Source organism: Protopterus annectens, chromosome 5.part0 (genome assembly GCF_019279795.1).
Source record: "Protopterus annectens isolate FY-2018-M chromosome 5.part0, PAN1.0, whole genome shotgun sequence".
NCBI lineage: Eukaryota > Metazoa > Chordata > Ceratodontiformes > Protopteridae > Protopterus > Protopterus annectens.
Window position 1 is genome coordinate 1110473020 of NC_056735.1, and position 19984 is coordinate 1110493003.

Below are 19984 nucleotides of genomic sequence, written 5' to 3' on the forward strand. Positions count from 1 at the left end.
CAAGACCAGAAGAACGAAAACTCCACAACCACAAAAACCCAAAATACCGATACTCAAAACACCGAACCCTCCTCCGACATAAATACACACACACAAAAAATAAAATAAAACACACCATTCTATATTTAAACAGGAGGGCAAGACCCTGCACTCCCCAAGTGGGGGACAGCACCCCTACTTATATATACCAACTCCAAGGTCACACTAACACAAAAACAGCAATGCATCTACCTATACGAGCCCTACATTCCCATTACACACACACACACCACAATGTAAAACAATCACCACTCTCAACACCTATACATACACTCCCTCACCCACCTACCCTTAACTACACATCCAAAAACATAACAAAAACACATCCCTATCCCAAATCCTCAACTATAACACACTTACCTGCATCTCAGAACATAACCGCACTCTGACAACCATCTTCAACATCCAGACATTACTACTTCTTAAAGACACAGAACACTAAACAGACACACCAGGAAATACTTGTTTCAACCAACTGCACTTTCATTCTTCTGGTCTCAATATACTGAAATTCAGTATTTCAAGATTCAGAAGTGAATCCCCAATACTATATTATACAAACCAGTGTCTAAATCAGTTTCATTCTTTCAGAGGTGCATCTGGCTGTTCTGGTACCTGGTGCTGGGCCCTGGTTTGGCACTACCACCCTTCTCAGCTGTAAAGAAGCAATCCCAGAGTCCCAAATTTTGATTGAAAGAAACTTGTCCCGATACGTGGGTGCTGACAACTTGGGAGGTAACACATAATAAACGACCCTATCCCTGGTTTCAATTTACTCGATGTAGTCCTATTTTCATTCCCTTCGGTGAACACAATTAACAATATTCAGTCCTTGTCAAAGCTTTCAGCCCCTGATCACTGGGAAATAAGGTTATTACATTTTTGCGTTTGTCTATTGTGGGGGCAGTTATGCAAAACTGTCAAGTGTTTACTTTTTATGAACCCATCAAAAAGCTTATCTTAATTGTGCAGCTCTTTACTTCCTTTATTTATTCTGTACAGCTTAACTGTAAGCAGTAACGTTACAAGTACGGTTTATTGAATTTATAACAATCTTAGCAGCCTCTTAATGTATTCCCTTACACCACAGTAAAGCAGTCTCAGAATTACTATGTATAGCTATCAGGTTGCCATATCATACAACCCCCATTGTGGCAGTAATTCTTGGACTTCACTGTTAAAAACTAATCTCTTGTTAAAAATTAATCTCTTGCTTGTGTCACAAATTTTATTTTATTTTATTTTTTTACAGCAGGTCAGAAAATTACACTAGGCTAGTATTCAGAGATAAAAAAAAAAAAAACATAAAAGACCGCTTCTACTACTGTCTGAAACTTGCACCATTCTGATACTTTTTACACAGCAAGTTGTATTTATGCATATCACAGTTCTTAGCTAGCATTCAAAAGTCCGCACAAAATATGAAATGAAATTAACAAAAAACTCAATTAACATTTTAGCTTTCCATTTGCCCATATGCTTTCCAGAAGGGTAGTAACAAGTGAGGTTAGAAAATCCATTAAAGGCTACTTTTCTCGGAGGATAAAAAGCACAGATGAAACTAATGACTCTGGAGAGCTGTTGCGATTACAGCTGCAACTGAGATGGAATTTGTCTAAAAACGTTAAACTTACTGTAAGTACCCTTCCCCCAACCCCTGCAGCCAAAGCTGAGCCATGATCAGAAAGCCAGACTGAAAATGTAAACAAATACCAGAATCAAAACAAAAAAAAAAAAAAAAAAACAAACAAACATTCTCCTTAGACTGTCCCTTTAAGTTAAAGCAAAAAAAATAAATAAATAAAGCGCTATTTTTTCCAGCTATAGCAAACTGCTTTCTATATTTGTAACAAGCAGCTTCTACAGTTCATACCACACATACTCTTCACTATTGGAGTGCAAATGTGTTACCAGCAGTCAAGTGTTTTAGTTCACTAAAGACAGACTGGATCAGCATGGCACCTACAGATTGCATCTCCCAACACTTTTATCTGGGGGGGGGGGGGCTGCTACCTTTGCCCCACCCTAGCCACTCCTCTGTATTCTTTCTTCCTCTATCAGTTTAAAGCTCAGGCTTTGCACTCAAAATCTGCTTTACAGTCTTTACCAGTCTGCAATTACGTCCCCAATCTCCACCAAAACTTACCTTAGCCACCCATCAGAATAACCAACTGGGAAAAAGGAAACCATTGTACCTTTTCTTTAACTTTACATTATTTCTTGAACTCATCCAGTGTTGTTGTGGTTTCCTCTTGATAAATCACAACTAGCACAACTGGTATACTCATTTCACAGAGCATATCAACTATTTTATCATTATAATCAATCAACCTCCTACCTTGTATAGTCAAGGAGTCACCGGTTTTACATTCTTTACCACCCTGTATCATCTCCTCAAACAACCAGAATAATCAACAGGTGATTAGAAAATATTTCTTTGTAATCTTAAATGTGTATGTCTAATTTCAATTGATAAAGCACAACTGGCATAAATGGTACACAACTCACAATGCGCATCACTTAACATGTCCCACAATACTTTATTGCCACACTGTACATTAATCACTTAATGCGTCACATGATATTCAATTGTCACACTGTCCTTACAGTGCTTACAATTACTCCATATCCTGCTTTCATCCAATACATTTTATTACACTAGAAAACTTTACTCTGCTGGTTGTTAATGCAACATTTAATTCAACTCTCTAAATAAAGGTAAACATTTATGCTATACAGTAAAATGTCTTCCAGTGCTTCAGTCTATCCACAAAATTAACATAAGACAAAAAGATACAGAAACCTCGTTACTCATACACAAGTGGTTAACACTTTACCGTATCCTTGTTATAACTTAAATTTATATTAACAGTCCATTCATCAGTTCACTGCATTATTTTTTCAAGCAATTGGTTACTACAATGGTAAAGCTATCATATTCTAACCAAAACTCAAAAATTGCATTCAGTTATGCTTAACCCTCACCACATGCTTCAACACTCAATTGACACTGAATAACTAAACATAAGCACTTACAACTATTAATTAGTGTTAACGCTTCTAAATCATGCAAGTCACTGCTAGCATTTAAATCTTCAAATCTAAGAAACATAGATTTGGCAACATAATTACAGAACTGATAATCTTTGCAATTGGGAGAGAGATTATCACCAGAAATTATAAAATCAATTCCTCGTTCACTTAGCTGGTACATATGCTCACTTAGCCTTTCACAGCTGTTCACTTATAAAACCTTTTCTTATGGCATATTCAAGCTCATAAATTCTTTGGCTTAAGAAATTATAAGTTAAAAGGAAAGTACAATAGTAACTCTAAAGCAGTGGTGTACCTGGCACACTGCAGTTCCTACACCGCATTTTATACAGGAAAAAAAAAAGAGGGAGAAAGATAAGCCAAAGAATTTATGAGCATGAATATGCCATAAGAAAATTCAACATAAATAATGCATTCTCTAAACATATTATGGAATTTCCAAGCCATAAGTTTTACTTTACTATTGATCATGTTCTTATAAATGACAACCACGGCGACTGCAATTAAAATTAAAGGAATTAAAATGGCAGCTGCAAGCAAACTCATGGCCAGGTATACATTTCTGTAGTGTTAAAATTAAAGGCTTTAGAAAGAAAGAAATTATAAAGATAAAATAGCAAAAATTTTTACTATAACTATATGAATAAATATTTAGTAGATTTTAAACTACAATGAATTTTAGGAAATGTGTACTTATGTGTTGTATATGTACTTATAATTCAACTTTATTATGGTAGAGATGGTGTCTTATGTTCTTATAAATAGTGACAATTTTTTTATTGAAAATGTTTTTAAGGAAGTATCACTTTAAATAATTGTCTTACCCACTTTAAATAATTGTCTTAGCCAATGAAATGTTTTTTGGTCTTATTTAAAGGAAGTGATGAACTGTATGTGTTGTCTGAAGAAGTTTAACATTGGATTAAACAAAAGCACTAACCACTTTTAGCTCGTATGAGTGTTTTTACAGCTTGGTGCATTGATTTGTATGCATTTATTTAACTGCTGACAGTCCGGTCTACAATCTTTGCCGTTTTCATCACTTTGTTGTTGGTGTTAAACCTGACAATCTATCATTTCCAAAGTGCATTACAGGTTTGCTTGCACCGTTTATGGACTCTGAGCATGTCACAGTTTATAAAGTTCTCTAGACCAGTCCACATACCTTACCAAACAGTACACATGTAAACAAATGCAGGCTCTTTTAGCAGAAGGCTTAAATACTGCCCTAGATAGATCTTATGCCACTTAAGAATGAATGCACCTGGACTGTTTATCCTTTTTTATACAATAATGTTTGGGATAAGAAATGCATGTGGTCAATAAGTAACAATGTCTGGTGTCAAATGACAAAAAAGGTTGTTAAAGGGGAGGATAGCTTAATAGCCACACAAACTAATTATGGAATAGAGCCATTCACAATCTCAGACAATACAGACTGGCTAACATACTAATTCATCTGAGGTGGGAAAGTATGGAGCAAGTGGGTTAAAGGACAGGGTTCGGGCCAAACACATCAGTCAAGATGGATCAAAAAGGTGAGAAGAGGTGATGAATTAAACAGCAAGGAAAAGAAGGCCAGGGCACAACTAAGCCCTTTCAACAAAAAACCCTGGAGCCACTGCTTCCTGTCCAGATCCACCCCCAAATAAAAGCAGGAAAAATTCAGTGGCCAAGGGGTTTAGATGGCACAATGCACAGGACTGGGAAGGAATCTGTTGGCTCACAAAGGTGATCACACTGCTGGTCGAGGAGGAGTTTCTACCTACCCCTTTTTGTTAAATTTTCTCTCTTCAAGTTTGTGCTTTCTCCAATGGCTATATATAAGCAGGATTACGCTGTCACAGTCATGTAAAGGGGGAAGGCAGGTCTGGTAACACAGAACAAAGGAAAGTAGGGGTGAGGGATGCAAAATGTCAGCTCTTCCACACAGCTGGAAGCCACAAAGAGACACCTAAAAATGTATTAGCCAGGTCCCCCACTGGTAGATTGATTGTAAGGTAGCTTATGTTTGCAGTTTATTTTAGCAAATGGCAGCAAGAGCTGTAATGTTGGTTAAGAAGGCAGCTTATCAACAGGACTATTGTTCTACAGTGTTCAACAGATGACTACTTAATGCCTCCCAGAAGATCTTACCTCATGTACATCTTTCCTTGGTCAACTGGCATTAAACAGATGGTTGCAATCATTTTACTCAACTTCGGCATTGGTGTTTTTTTATGCAGTAATGTTGAAAATATATGATGGGAGATACTGAACCTTATTCAAGTGTGGGTATAGAATACTGAATGATGCTGTTACCCAGCGTTTACTGTTCTCCATTACAGCCACCTGCTGCTGTATGAGCACTCTTCTGTATGGAATTTACACTTGTTTTATTTATACTGTTAAAAATACAAAACACACAGAATAGGTTTGCAATCCACTATGTAAATAAAAACAAAAACATGAAATCCAGCACTGTCATCTCCCACATGCAAATTTATTCATAACAAACCAGACTAAGCGCTTTCATCCTGTTAACATTCAAAGGACTTCATCACAGTAAATAATTACGCTGAACTCAACATAAACACTATAAATCAACCAATCACAGCAGTCAATTTAATACATTCTAATTAATAAGTATAAAAACAATACACTTTTACAATCCATCATAAATCTTGAAAAAAAATGTGTGTGTATATATAAAATCTTAATCTAAGACCCAAGATCAAGTAAATACTTCACTAATGTGTACAGTGTGTATCAAAAGTGCATTCGCTTTTCTTTTCAAAACGCTCATAACTGATAAATTATCATTCAACCCAGGACATTTACAGGCATTTCGCCTCAACTGACAAACCAATTCTTTATACTCCAATAACAGAGTTTCAAGGTCACCCATCATATTAATTTCAAAAACTCTGTCAACAACAGAAAACAAGCTTCTTAAAGCTAGGGCATTCAGTGTGGTGCTTCTGGAAAGCATTAGTATTACTTATCATACGCGTGCTCTCCAATTCTTTCCCTCAATTTCCCAGTAGTTTTTACCCACGTAAAACTCATTGCATGAACTACAACTAGCAAGGTATACCACACATGCATGGTGTTACAGTTACATCTACCTGGACATGAAATAGTTCTATCAAAGCCATGGACCATAATATATGGTCCATACAAAACTTACACCACCTTGCTTAAAATCGGCTTTCACATTTGGGGCATTACTTTCAAGAAAACTTTTGATGTTTCAACCCTCACTGAATGCTATTCTTTGTGACAGTCCAAATGTTCTCTTGATCTCATCAGAAAATATTAAATTACAACTATTTTTTACAGATTTATAAACATCCCTACTATATAGAATAGTAAACACTGGGGTGGAAGTATCCATAAATCCTGACATCCCCACTTTCAATCCAATGATAATTGGAAAATTACCACAAATGAGTTTGATCCTAAGAATAGGAGCAAATCTGTCAGGACGCAAGCTAGAAACTTTGACCTTTATGTCCCTTAACAAGTCAGTAGGATAGCACATCTCCAAAAACATGCAAATTAAATAGTGGGCCTCTTTACTGAACACAGTATCGTCTGATATCAGTCTAGACAAATGCATCATTATTTGCCCTTTGACAATAGCCTCCCTCTAATGTGGGGGGTGGCAACTACTATAACTAAAACACAAATTGGAAAAAAATTATTTTCTATAAATGTTACAAGTACAACACCTGTAGTTGTTTCTCTGCAACAAAATATCCAAATAATTAATTCTAATGGAGTCAGTTGCATAACTGAATCACAAAAAGAAAGTAGACTACTGCCATTTAAGACTATACTCATCCCACTGTTCAACTGTACCCTTCCACAGAATCAGGGTCATCCAGAAACCTAGAGTACCCATGCACTAAAACCAAAAATTCAGGATTAAACACCATCATTTCTTCCCACACAGCTAAAACAATACTGGCATACACTAGGGTGCAAGCTGCGCACAAATATTCACCTTCAAAAAGTGTACGTAATTATTGGTCACAATCAATTCCAGTAATAATGTCAGTACCTGAATATCTCCTGTACAAATTTGTATTTGATCACTCAGAACTTTTGAAAAACATTCTAAGCCAATAAAAAATTAGCAACATCTACAGTAATAAATAATATTATTTCATCATATTCAAGAAAGTACAGCTGTGTAAAATCTTACTATGACAGTAGTTTTCTTTGCCTTCACCACTGCAGTATTCATAACGTATGGGAATCCATGCTGTGAAGCCAGTCATCTGGCCAGTCTACCACTGCTTTAAGATATGCTGAACGTCACCTACACACTCCTCGTGTAGGGTATAAAGGTGACGTTCAGGTTTACCATCCTCAGAAATTACTGCACCAGTAGAACAGCAGTCCAAGGAAAACCAAAGAGAATTTGCACATCCAAGAAGTTAAAAAGACTAGGGGGATGGAGGAAGGGAGTGAACACTGCAGTGATGAAGGTAAGGACATCTACCGTTATGGTAAGATTTTTGCACAACTGTACTATGTCCTTACATTCACTGCTGCAGTATTCATAACTTATGGGAGAGTGCAAAAGCTCAAGAAGAAATTTGGGAGGACGAAACCGCAATAAAGCCCTGTAAGACGCCATGAAGAATGGCATGTGCAAAACCAGCTCTAGCTCTGGATATACCATCCAACTTGCAATGTTTGGTCAAAGTATGCACAGAAGTCCAGGTAGCTGCTTCAAGAACAGAATTAGTGTCTCAGCCACAGCTCTAGTACAATGAGGATTTACAGAAGAAGGAAGGCTCTCACCATGAAAAGTGTAACAAAGAAATAGCCACTGAAATCCAAGTAGAAATAGTTTTCTTGAAATAGCCAATCATTAAGACCTAGCACAAAAGGAAAAAACTGATCAAACTTTCTGATACCTTTAGTCTTATCCAAATAAAATCTGAGCTGTCTATGCACTTCTAAGGTATACAGCACCCTCTCACTGGTCAGACTGTGGAGAAGGTTAAAAAAAAAAAAAAAAAAAAGGCAAATTAATAAACTGATTAAGTGACAACTCATTAACCACCTTGGACATAAAAGAAGGAAGGATTAGTAATCAAGAACACCCTGTCCTCATGAAATATCAAAAAAGGTGGACAAGCCATAGGGGCTTGATACTCAGCCATCCGTCTAGCAGAAGTAAGAGCTAACAAAAGAACAGTCTTCCAAGTACAATGTTGCAAGGAAGCTGAAACGGCAGGCTCAAAAGGAGCCCATGTCAATTTCTCCAGAATGAAATGAAGATCCCAGGGAGAAGGAACAGGTTTCCTGGGAGGTCTAATATTAAGGACGCCTTTAAGAAATTGATTGGCCTCAAATCTAGAAGCTAATGGGGGAGTTAATGGCAGACAAGCAGAAAGTGCTGATAAGTGGGCCTTACTTTAAGAATAGGCCAAACTAGCAATGAGCAACTCACACAAGTAAGAGAGAAACATCCACAGTAAGTGGGTGCAGGTCATGAGAAGGACACCAAATAGGAAACCTCTTCCATTTAGATAAGTAGGATTTCCTAGTAGTAGGTTTCCTGGCCACCTGCAGGACCTTCAGCACATCCTCAGAAAAAAAAAGGTGTCTGAGTATCAAAACCCTAGTCTCAGTTGAAGCATGTACAGGTGGGGATGGATGAGAGATCCCTTGTCTTGTGTAAGCAGATCCACCCTATGAGGTAACTTGTGATGACTGCCCTTGGCTAGATGCAGAAGTACAGGGAACCAGTGATGTCGTGGCCAAAACGGAGTCACCAACAAGATTTTGGGAGCATTCTGTTGAATCTTGGACAGGACTCTTGGAATGAGAGTAAGGGGAGGGAATGCATAAAGAAACATTCCCTTCCAAGAAAATGAGAGCGTGTGTCCACCTTCCATACCAAAGGACCTGGCACTCTGGCACAAAACAGAGGAAGCTGTCTGTTCAGAGGGGGAGGCAAGGAGATCTACTTGAGGATTACCCCACTGGTGAACAATGTCCAGAAACACATCCCTATGAAGCATCCATTTGTGGGATTGAGTGAAGGACCTGCGCAGAGTGTCTGCCACAATGTTTTGATCTGAAGGAATATAAAAAGCCTGAAGAGTCATTTGATATTTGACAGCCAGATCCCATACAAGATGTGCCAACCGGAAAAGAAGGTAAGATCTTGTTCCCCCATTTGTTGATGTACCACATAACTGTGGTATTGTCTGTGAATACCTTGAGAGGCCCCAGACAGAAAGAGAGGATAAAACTCCTGAAAAGCCAGCATAAGAGCTATCATCTCTTTGATGTTGATATGCTCCTTATGCTGACTAGGCAACCACACTCCCTGAACCTTCAGGGAGCCAAACGTTGCTCTCCATCCCACATCTGAAGAGTCTGTGAACAGAGGCTGAGAGAGAAGAGGCGGATGAAAAGGGAGCCCTGGATTCAGAGATAACTGCTGAATCAACCACAGAAGTTTCTTCTTAAGACAAGGGAGAAAAGCAGCTGTAAAGTCTGGATGCGCATGTTCAAGCCACACCAACTTCAGAAATCACTGGAACTTCCTCATGTTGAGTTTGGCCACAGGGAGCATCGGAATGGTAGAAGCCATGAACCCCAGATCTCTCAGTAACTCTTTGGCTGTAATGGAGGCCAGGGGAAGAAGAGTTTGAAACTAAGAAATGAGAGTTAAGGAGGAGGAGGAGGCAGGGATACCAGCATTGGCACCATCTGAATCCTGCAACTCAGAAAGGCATGATCCTGAGAAGGAATCAGGGAAGACTTTTTCAAGTTTATTGTGAACCCCAGGCTCTGATGAAGAGAAATGGTAAAAAGAAGATTTTGCAAAAGGATGTCTGGAGAAGATGCCTGAATCAGTTTCTCTGAAATTTAGGCACAGGAGAAACAAAGACACGTTTAAGCTCCTGTAAGGCCTTCCCCTTGTCCTGAACAAACTAGCAGCTGCTTCCCCAAACAAAAGTTTATTATCCAGAGGAGCATCCATCAACATAGCCTTAATATCATCCAGTAAAGGCTGAAGCCTAAGTCAAGAATACCTCCCCTCAGTACTGAGCCAAAAGCAGCAGCCCTAAAAGAGGCATCCGCTGCATCATAACTACATCTAATAGAAAGACAAACTACTTGAGAGGAAGTTCTTAGCAAGGAAAGAGTAGAAGATTTACTCTCAGAGACTGGAAGATCAGAAAAAAGCTGACAGGCCTGAAAAGGAAGAGCCAACACATACCTAGATATATGGGTCTGATAATTAATAGCCCTAAAAGCAAAGGTAGCCGAAGTATAAACCTTTTTACTCAGCCTGTCCATGGTTCTGCTGTCCTTGTCAGAAGGCAGTAACCTGGATGAAAGAAGCAAGTGAGACGTCTTATCAGAGGCTACAGACACCAGAGAGGGGTGAGCAGCAGGAGGTTTGAACAAAAAGCAACAATCCTCAGGCACCCTATAAAACCTATCAGACTTCTTGGGAGCAGGGGGCAGAGAGCCAACCTCTTTTGAGGTACTGGAAAAAACCTAGTAAAGCAGACAAGATAGGAGGAACAGCCTCAGGTTTACGAGATTCCATCTGCAGTAACTTATAGTACCGTTTATGGATATCAAAAACTGAGCACAATCCCACTTAAATTCCATCATCCTAGAGATTGTGTCCCCAAAGGAAATTCCCTCAGAAGGAGTAACTGGACTATTAGATTCCTCCTCCTCAGACCAGTAGTCTAAAGGAGAAGGAATCCAGGTAGAATAAGAGATCATCAGAATCCAGCTCTTCCTCAGAAGAATGCAATTCCCTGGGCCTTTTAGGTGAGAAAGAGGACCAAGGAGGAGCAGGAACCAAAACCAGTCAGGGAGACCTTAACAACAGTAAAACATTATATAACCCCAGAGTAAAGGCCTGCCAGTCACTTTCTGGATCCCTAGGAACAGAAGAAACTCATTTAGTTTTCGGTTTCCTTTTTTAAGGGGATGCCTGTCCTAGAAAATGAGAAGGCCCTGACTCATGATGGCATTCCACAGCTGTGGTAGGAACTTCTTCCCTAAGATGAAACTGCAGAACCCCCAGACCCCTTAGAAACCATCAACTGTGGTTCTACCTGAATGCCCGAAAAGGACACCTGCAAAGCCTTGGACATGCTACTTGTAAGATCCTAGCCGGCCTCCAACCTGGATGTGGCAGAGGAATCTGAAAACATGATCAGGCAAGTCTTCGGGTTTGTAATAACCTCAGGAGAAACCCCCGGCAGAGGTAGACAGTGGAAGATTTTGGTCTTACCTTTTTCACCTTCTTCTTCCCAGATGGCTGACCCTTGGGGCCGGAAGTTCCATCCATAGTATCTTTAGCAAAAAGCTGGTTCTCGAGATACAATGAAAGGGAAGAGAGACTACTATGAAAGGTGTTCAGAACAAACACCTGACAAATTGAACAAGATATATGGTCGTGAGAAAATCCTAGGCGAAAAAGGCACTTATTGTGGCAGTCTTTATGGGGAATCTGTCTCCCACACTGGCATTTACCCTTCCTGGATAATATTAACTCCCAAAATACCAAAAAAGCAAGAAAAGAACAAAACCCCCAAATGGGTACTCATCTGCAACAGTGACGACTTCAGCAAACAAGACTAATCACCAGAACAAATGGGGGGGGGGCAAACAGACCGATGGTTAAAAACAGCATTCGGACTTGCAGCAAAGACGTTCTGAGGATGGTATGCCTGAATGTCACTTTTATGCCCTACGCTACGCGAGTAGTGTGTGTAGGTGACGTTCAGCGTACCCTAAAGCAATGGTAGACTGTTTGACTGGCCAGACGACTGGTTTCACGGCAAGGAATCACATAAGTTACGAATACTGCAGCGGTGAGTGTAAGGACATGACTGTAAACCATACATTCTTAGAAACTCTCAATGAAGTATTCCCTTACATTTGAAAATCAATATATTTGGCCAGTGGCTCAGTCTTAGAAGCCTGCACCAAAACAGTTGGGCTTAAGGGTAGACACACTACCTTATGTATCTTTGGAATACAAAAATAGATGAAATCACTGGTTTAGAAACATTCAGGTATTTTCCCATGTAGTTTGATCCACTGAGTCCTGCAACACAAAATCACGAAGTGCAAAATCAACTTTGGCTTACGCTACATAAATCTCACAATTGCTACTCTCCTGTAAACTACTTCATCTGACAATGATTCAAACATTCTGGCAGAGTAGTCGAAAGTATCCATAATTACCACCACGCCCCCATTATCTGGTTTCATGATTCTGATCTTTCTATCAGAAATAAGTGTATCTGGAATAGCCCTTTCTTCCTTAGACAGACTGTCCAGGTAACATGATCTCTGTTTATGTATAACCCTAAATTGGTCTTCATATACCTCCTGAAGAACTGACATCCACAGATTTAGGGGTGGCAAAAATGTACTCTTCATTTTAGGTAGTCAGTTGCTCGTACCCTTCCTCCATTTTCACAGAAAAAAAATAACTTTAAATTTAAATTCCTAACAAACAATTTCAATTGAATCAAAGCATCGACAATGCCCAATTTAAAACTGGATGCAAAATAAAACCCCTTCTTAAAAACTGATAAACAAAATTCAGACATACAAGTATTGGATAAATTGTAAACCTTAAATGAATCAAAGGTCCTACTAACAACATATATAGAATCTTTTTGCAATTCATATTTAAATTATAGCTAGATTGATGAATCAAAGGTCCTACTAACAACATATACAGAATCTTTTTCAAATTCATATTTAAATTACAGCTAGATTGATATCAAATGACATTTTGCTCAATAAGGAGGCCCACTATTCAATTTGCATGTTTTTGGATAGGGATTATCCCATTGACCCGTTAAAGGACATAAAGGTAGACGTTTCTAGCTTGCATCATGATAGGTTTGCTCCCATTCTTAGGATGAAACTCATTTGTGGTAATCTTCCAATTAACATTGGATTGGATTAAAAGTGGGGATGTCAAGATCTATGGATACCTCCACCCCAGTCTTTACTATTCCAAATATTAGGGATATTTATAAATTTATTTTTTATTTTATTTGACATTTGTTGACCAGGTTAGTCCAACTTTATCAGTGGAGACCCGAGGAGAAAAGATCCAAATTGCAAAGTATAAAAATTAATAACACAAATATGTACAAGATAATAAAAGTATACATACATAGTTTTCTGATTAAAGTGTGAACATAAACAACACAAGAAGTACAAGATTCTTACAATCAGGATAACAGTATTCATATACAGTTTTCTGTTTTTACAAGCTGATGAATGAAAATATAATATAAAATATAACAGTAATGACAATACAATTTCTCCATACTCAAAAATCACAGTAATGTTACCTGAAGAATACAAGCAGGAGGAGGTAGTTTAGTAGGAGGGAAAGAAAAATAAGTAGCGGGGGGGGGGGGGATAATAAGTAGGGTCGGTGCAGGAGCAAGTCCTAGAGTGTAGTAGATTGCCTTTTAATGTTTTTTTTTTTTGGAAATAATATAATAATACGGATTGCTGTTAAATAGGGGGAGTTTATTCCAAACAGAGGCCACAGATCAATACTACAGAAGTTTGCTAATGTTTTTATTGGGTTTGTAGACCTGCAGGAGATGTTGTTCTGAGCTGCGGAGTTGGGAATGCAAGGTAAGATGATAGTAGAGAGAACAACACGAGTAGGTTTTATGATAGAGTGACTTAAAGATAGTTCAGCCAGTAAGAGCTGGTGGTGCAATTCTAGCCACTATAGTTTTTTTTTAATGATAAGACAGTGATACGAGTTGTAAGGTTGGTTAGCGGCATACCTAGCTATTTTATTGTAGGAGAGTTCAAGTTTTGTCAGGAGATTTGTTTGGAGACTAGTAAAGACTGTGGTGGCATAACAGTGTGGATAGTAGAGAGGTTTGCCCCAGGGTGACTTTAGATTCATTTGTAAGGAATCACTTGTTTCTACAGAGAAAGCCTAGTTTCTGATGAGTTTTCTTGATTGCAGCTTTGGATGTGAAGATCGAATTTTAGTTGGTCTTCAATAATGACCCCAAGCAGTTTAGTGCAGAGTTCAACCTTGATGGTTGTACTGTTAAGGGAAGACACAGAAAAGATAGATTTGATATGTTGGACAGATTTTGGGAGGACGAAGAGGAGTTTGGTTTTATCTAGATTAAGAAGGAGTTGATTAGATGCTAGCTGTTCTTCTACAGAGTGAAGAGATTCATGGGTAAGAGTAAGTATGTGGGAGAGACTGTCAGATGTGGAAATAACTGTAGAATAATCAGCATATTGAATTACAGAGGGGTTAGGACAGGAGAGAGAAATATTGTTAATGAAAATGTTGAATAGGGGACCAAGGATGGAACCTTGGGGAACCCCAGTCTGAACTTGGAGGAAAGGGGAGGTTGCAGAGAGCCAACTTACAGACTGTAATCTATTAGAGAGTCAGCCGGAGAACAAGGAAAAAGTGGAGGTGGTGAAATTAAGATCAGAGAGTTTGGACAGAAGCAGGTTGTGGAAGACGGCATCAAAGGCTTTTGAGAGGTCTAGGAATAGACATGGATACCAATTTGTTATTCTTTCTAGATCTCGAGATAAAATTGTGTAAACGATATTAGTGTGGTGGTTGTACTGTGGTTAGGATGGAAACCATGCTGGGTTGGGATGAGGAGATTTTCTTGCACTAGATGAGCTAGGGTCTATTTATGAATGCATTTTTTCAAGAATCTTTGATGGGGGACAAAGAATAGCAAATGGTCTAAAATTAGAGGGGTCAGTGGAGTTCTTACCTTTATGAAGGGGAATGACAGATTTTATGCCAGACTTCAGGCACTGTATTTTCTTGGATAGGTATGTTGATTGATACGGAGATGGGATATGCAATGCTATTTGCTGCTAGCTTAAGGGAAAAAAAAGGAGGTAGGTTATATGCTGACAGGGAGCAGGTTTTAAGTTTACTGAGGAGAGATCCAATATATATGCTGTGGGGACTGGTTTATATTCGATCTGCAAAAAATAATTGGAATTTAATATTTCCTAATGAGATTAAGACACCAGTTGGATTACCCCCTAGTATTTAGTAATGGGAGAAACATCAAAAGTTTGCTAGAAAGTAATGCCCCAAATGTGGAAGCAAATTTTAAACAAGGTATTAAGAGGAAATGTAGGTGGTGTAAGTTTTGTAGGTTCATACATGATGGACCATATATAGTGGTCAATGGTTTTGACAACTATTTCACATCCACGTAGATAGTAACTAACACCACATGTTGTATACCTTGCTAGTTGTAGTTCATGAGATGCATTTTACGTGGGTAAAACAAATAGGAAATTGGGAAAGAATTAGAGAGCACATGTATGCCATAAGTAAAAATAAGAATACTAATGCTTTAAATACGAAGTTTGTGTTTTTTATTATTGACAGAGTTTTTGAAATTGATATGAAGGGTGACCTTGAAACTCAGAGTACAAATAATTGGTTTAGCAACTGAGGCTAAATGCTTGTAGATGTCCTGGGTTGAATGAATATTTGTCAATTATGACTGTTTTGAAAAGAAAAGCAAATGCACTTTGATATACACTGTATATATTTGTGAAATATGTATTTGATCTTGGGTCTTAGATTAAGAATAAATGTTTTGGTTTTATTGTTAAGTTATTTTATGATGGATTGTAAATGTGTACTGCTTTTAGACTTATTTATTGATTAGAATGCATTAAAATCTACTACCATGACTGGTTGACTCCTAGTATTTATGTTGATGAGTTCAGTGTAATCATTTACTCTGACGAAATCCTTTTGAATGTTAACAGGACAAAAACGCTTAGTGTGGTTTGTTTTTAATAAATGTATGTGTGGGAGATACTGTTGGATTTCATTTTTTCATTTTTGGCTTTGCTAGTGTATTTTTTTGTGGTTAAACTACACAAATAAAACTAACATTATCTTATCTCGACAATGGATTACCCATCCACCCTAGCAGCTTGTGTTTTATGAAGCAGGATAACTTTATTGAATAATTCTGGACAAAGCCAAAAATAATGGAGGGAATAACGGACCAAAATCAGGGACAATTTTTAATACTACTCAAATTCACTCAAAATTTTAATAGAACAGGTTTTGCATCAACATGCATATTTTTAAATGTATGAAACTCTGTTACCCAATACTAACCCTTTGTAGTCCTAATTGATTTACCAGAAAAATCAAACATTTTAGTGAACAATGGGGCAAAAATACAAGGCAAAAATCACATACATTCTGGAAAAAAAAAATCAGGACAGTTGAGCAGTATACTTCAATATGTATTTAAATGTCTATAGCTGAAGCTTTATTTTAGAGGTTGTCCACAAAAATGTGAAAATCTTCTGCTGCTACAAGTGAGTGGTGTTCAGCCACAGAGACAATGGCCATATGCAGACTCATTCTTTCACAGATACCTTGCTATTAACTGACCTTTCAAAGGTCAAGGTAACTTACGAATTAACATAACTTTTAAAGATGGCCATCTGTTTGCTTTATTTCTGGGAGATCTCCTTTTAAACAGGAAGCCTCCTTCCCCACATATATGGAGCATCCCATCTCTGTGTTCATATTTTTGGTTTGTTCCTCACAAAATATATATTTTTTTCTGGCAAATCACAGAGGATTGAAGCCATTGAACAAGGCATACATTTGAGTTTCAGACTTCATATCTTTCAGAAAATGCACGGAAAACAAATTTTTGTGATCCTGATTTAAGATTTTGTCCAGATCTTGTCTTAAGTTCAGAGGTATGGCACTGCCAAATTTAGTCCATGTGATGAACTAATGTGATGAGGAGGTTCAACAGAAAAGGAACGCCCAGTTTACAAAATGACAGAATGCAGAAAGCAGTTTTTTTTTCCATTGTCTACACCTGTCTTTAGAGTGTCTGGCTAATTTCACTACTGCTAACCCTTCTCTTTACATAGGAGTTACACTCCCTCAGAAACAAACTAAACAGGAAGCCATTTCTTACTGCTAGTGCACATTCAATAGCAGGAAAGAACCATAGTAGCAGCATCCTATACTGCCAAAGAGGAGAAAAATTCTCAGAATACTACAGCAGCAGCTGACAAGCTGTGCTATTGCCAAAATGAGCTAACATTGGTATCTCTGACATCACTAAAATAAAGCTATGACATATTCAAAAAACAGTTTTTCTGCTTTGGTTTATACTAAATTATATTAAGTATAAATGAGAGAGAGAGACGCGCACACACGCATGCATACATGACAATAAAATTAATAAGCAGTGTGATGACATCTTTCTGGGAAAATTGTTTACAAGGCCTTAAACTGTATTTACATTCTCAGACATATTAATAGTTTACAGTAAATGCTGACAAAAGACACTACTATACACTTTATATGTTTCTGCTAGGGATTACACTGACTTTTACAGTGTAAGAAATGGCAGCTTTCTCACAGTGGTGGGGGTTTGAATAACAGCACCAAATCACTAGCAATTCTCTCACAAAGTAATTCACTTTAAAGTTCATTTTTTGTATACAACACGTAAGAATCACAAAACTCTAATGTCTTGCATTACTGAATGGCTAACTCTCAGAAGTATTGTGAAGGCTATATCTGCATATCTTAATTTTGCTATACTAAATGCTATTACAGTGCAAGAAAATGTCATCTCTTGTTAGGGAAGGCTCTCTGAGAAGGTTGGGACAGAACATGCATCTGTCAAACTACACTACGGCACTCTACTGTGGCTCAGTGTTCACCATTATCACACCGTGTTTTGACAGCTATATAAAACTATTGTCAATGTCCAGTGTTCTTTATTATTTACCACATAATGTGCAGGGGCAATTTAAGTTACAATGTCTGGTGACCACTTGCGCCACAATCTCCCACAAAGGTTATTAAAGCAGAGACTTGGGGGAGAGGTGGGAGATCAGCCTAGTCAACAAGTCTGTGCAATTATTATGAAGCAGAGTTATTCCTAATTTTAAACAGTACTTTTTGACCCTCTGCTATGACATTAAATACCACCACTATGATTTTGAACGCTCAGAGATTAAGAAATGTGCACAGCAATTAAACTGTTAAGCTATACATAGCAATAACTAAATTACAAATATTACAAATACAGTTTAACACATTAACTATTGTTTTTTAGTCAAGTAAATGGACTGATCTGCTTATGCTTTTTGCTAGGATCCGGATCAGGAAAACAAAGGTAACTACAATATATGCACATGTCTGCTCAAAGCATCAATTCAATTCAGCACGTTTCTAGAAAATGGAAGTAAACCAGAATACTGGACCCTCATAAATCACTGTTGCTGTTAATTACTTAAATCAATAAACAAATGTGCATCTAGTCTTCATGTTTCCAACATAAAACAATGTTACCAACCCAAGAAAAAATATATTAAGACTGACAATAAGGGTTCGGTTGCCTAGGTAAAAATATGCCAATTCATAAACAAATACTGCCATGTTACCAAGTGCGTGTTACTTGTCAACATACAGCTTTCTAGCCCAAGGTAAAAAAAGCATCGCTTACCTGATTTTTCCACCAGCTCCCTCACATCCTTCTTTTCGGGTAATCCGGAGTAACCCAGTCCCCTGAACTCAAGGATAGTCTTCAACTTCTTAAAACTCAGGGTCACTGGGTCCACCAGCTGCGTAGCAAATACACCAGTCTCATACCAGACAATAGCTTCAAAGAACCGAGCCAGCACAAATAGGACCATGAAATACAACAGTAACAAAAACAACTTTAACCACATTTTGAGCTACAATGCGGCTTTAACACAAAATGATGAAAATATGCGTCACTCAAGACTCATCTCTAGTCGGCCCGTGCTGTTATCAGCGTCTTCCTTCTCCTTTAGGGTGAGAATATGGGAAGTTAAACAACTCTCCGCCAAATAAGCACACCAAAAGCATACACAGCTATCAAAACCAATAGAAGGCCATGGCCACTGAAACCCCAATCTCTGTGCGAGCGTCCACCATTTTACTCTGTAACAATTGCATTTCAGCATAACATTTCTATCCAGAGTGTTTTTTGTTTGCACTTGGTGCCGACAGCGAATTTGCTTCAACTGCCATTTTCCCAGGTACCATTCGTTTTTCTACCCAGCCCCCGCCAGCGACCATTCATACCCTCCACACTTCCTTAATCACAAATCGGCCTGCTATACTCTCTCTGCTGCTAATGCAGCCACTGATCAGCTGGAAAAGCTACATAACAACATAACGTCATCATCTCAGACATCCAGTCCCTCCTGTGTAGTGCTGCTGGGAACAGGTTAACGGAGCTATAGTTCCTACTGATATTTCTTTGTTTATTTGTTTTCATTGTTGTTTGTTAAGAAGACTAGAACCTTGATCAAACTAGACCATTTTTAGTTTCAGCTATGGGGAATATCAGCAGCTCAAAACAACATCAGATTAGAAACAATAACTGCCTAAAACTCCAAAAGAACAATAATTCACAGAACAGCAATTACCAAGAAGCAAGAATTTCAATGTTGGTGTTGGAATAGGCAGCAAAGACAAAAGTACTTTACGCTTTTGCCAAATTACACAGTTTTAATTTACTTGGGCGGCGTTGGTTATTGATTTAGACGGGTTAGATGCTTTGCATAAATAGAATGAGACTTGTGCAAAAGGCAGCACTCCTTTTTCCTGGCAATTATTTTTCGATGCTCACAATTCACAGACCATTAAATATTTTATATTTACACCCCATTGGTCAAGTCACAAACAATCATTTAACCCTGGTGGAAACAAGTCCCTAACTTGATAATCCACGCCCAATTATCTGGCCAACAATTTTATCAAAAGATGATATTAGACCCCCCCCCTAAGTTTAAGGTTGAGATTGATAATTTTTTGAGAGAC

At 38.1% G+C, this 19984-nt stretch overlaps 1 protein-coding gene across 1 annotated transcript in view; it reads right to left on the reverse strand.

Moving 5' to 3' along the window:
- The window catches only part of RNF103 (ring finger protein 103), a gene marked incomplete at its 3' end in the record, with an annotated part of 296046 nt that extends 276332 nt beyond the window's left edge, over positions 1 to 19714 (reverse strand). The window contains 1 exon segment of the mRNA XM_044070973.1: positions 18639 to 19714. Coding sequence (XP_043926908.1) covers positions 18639 to 18864 — 226 coding nt within the window.
- Between the last annotated feature and the right edge of the window lie 270 nt (positions 19715 to 19984).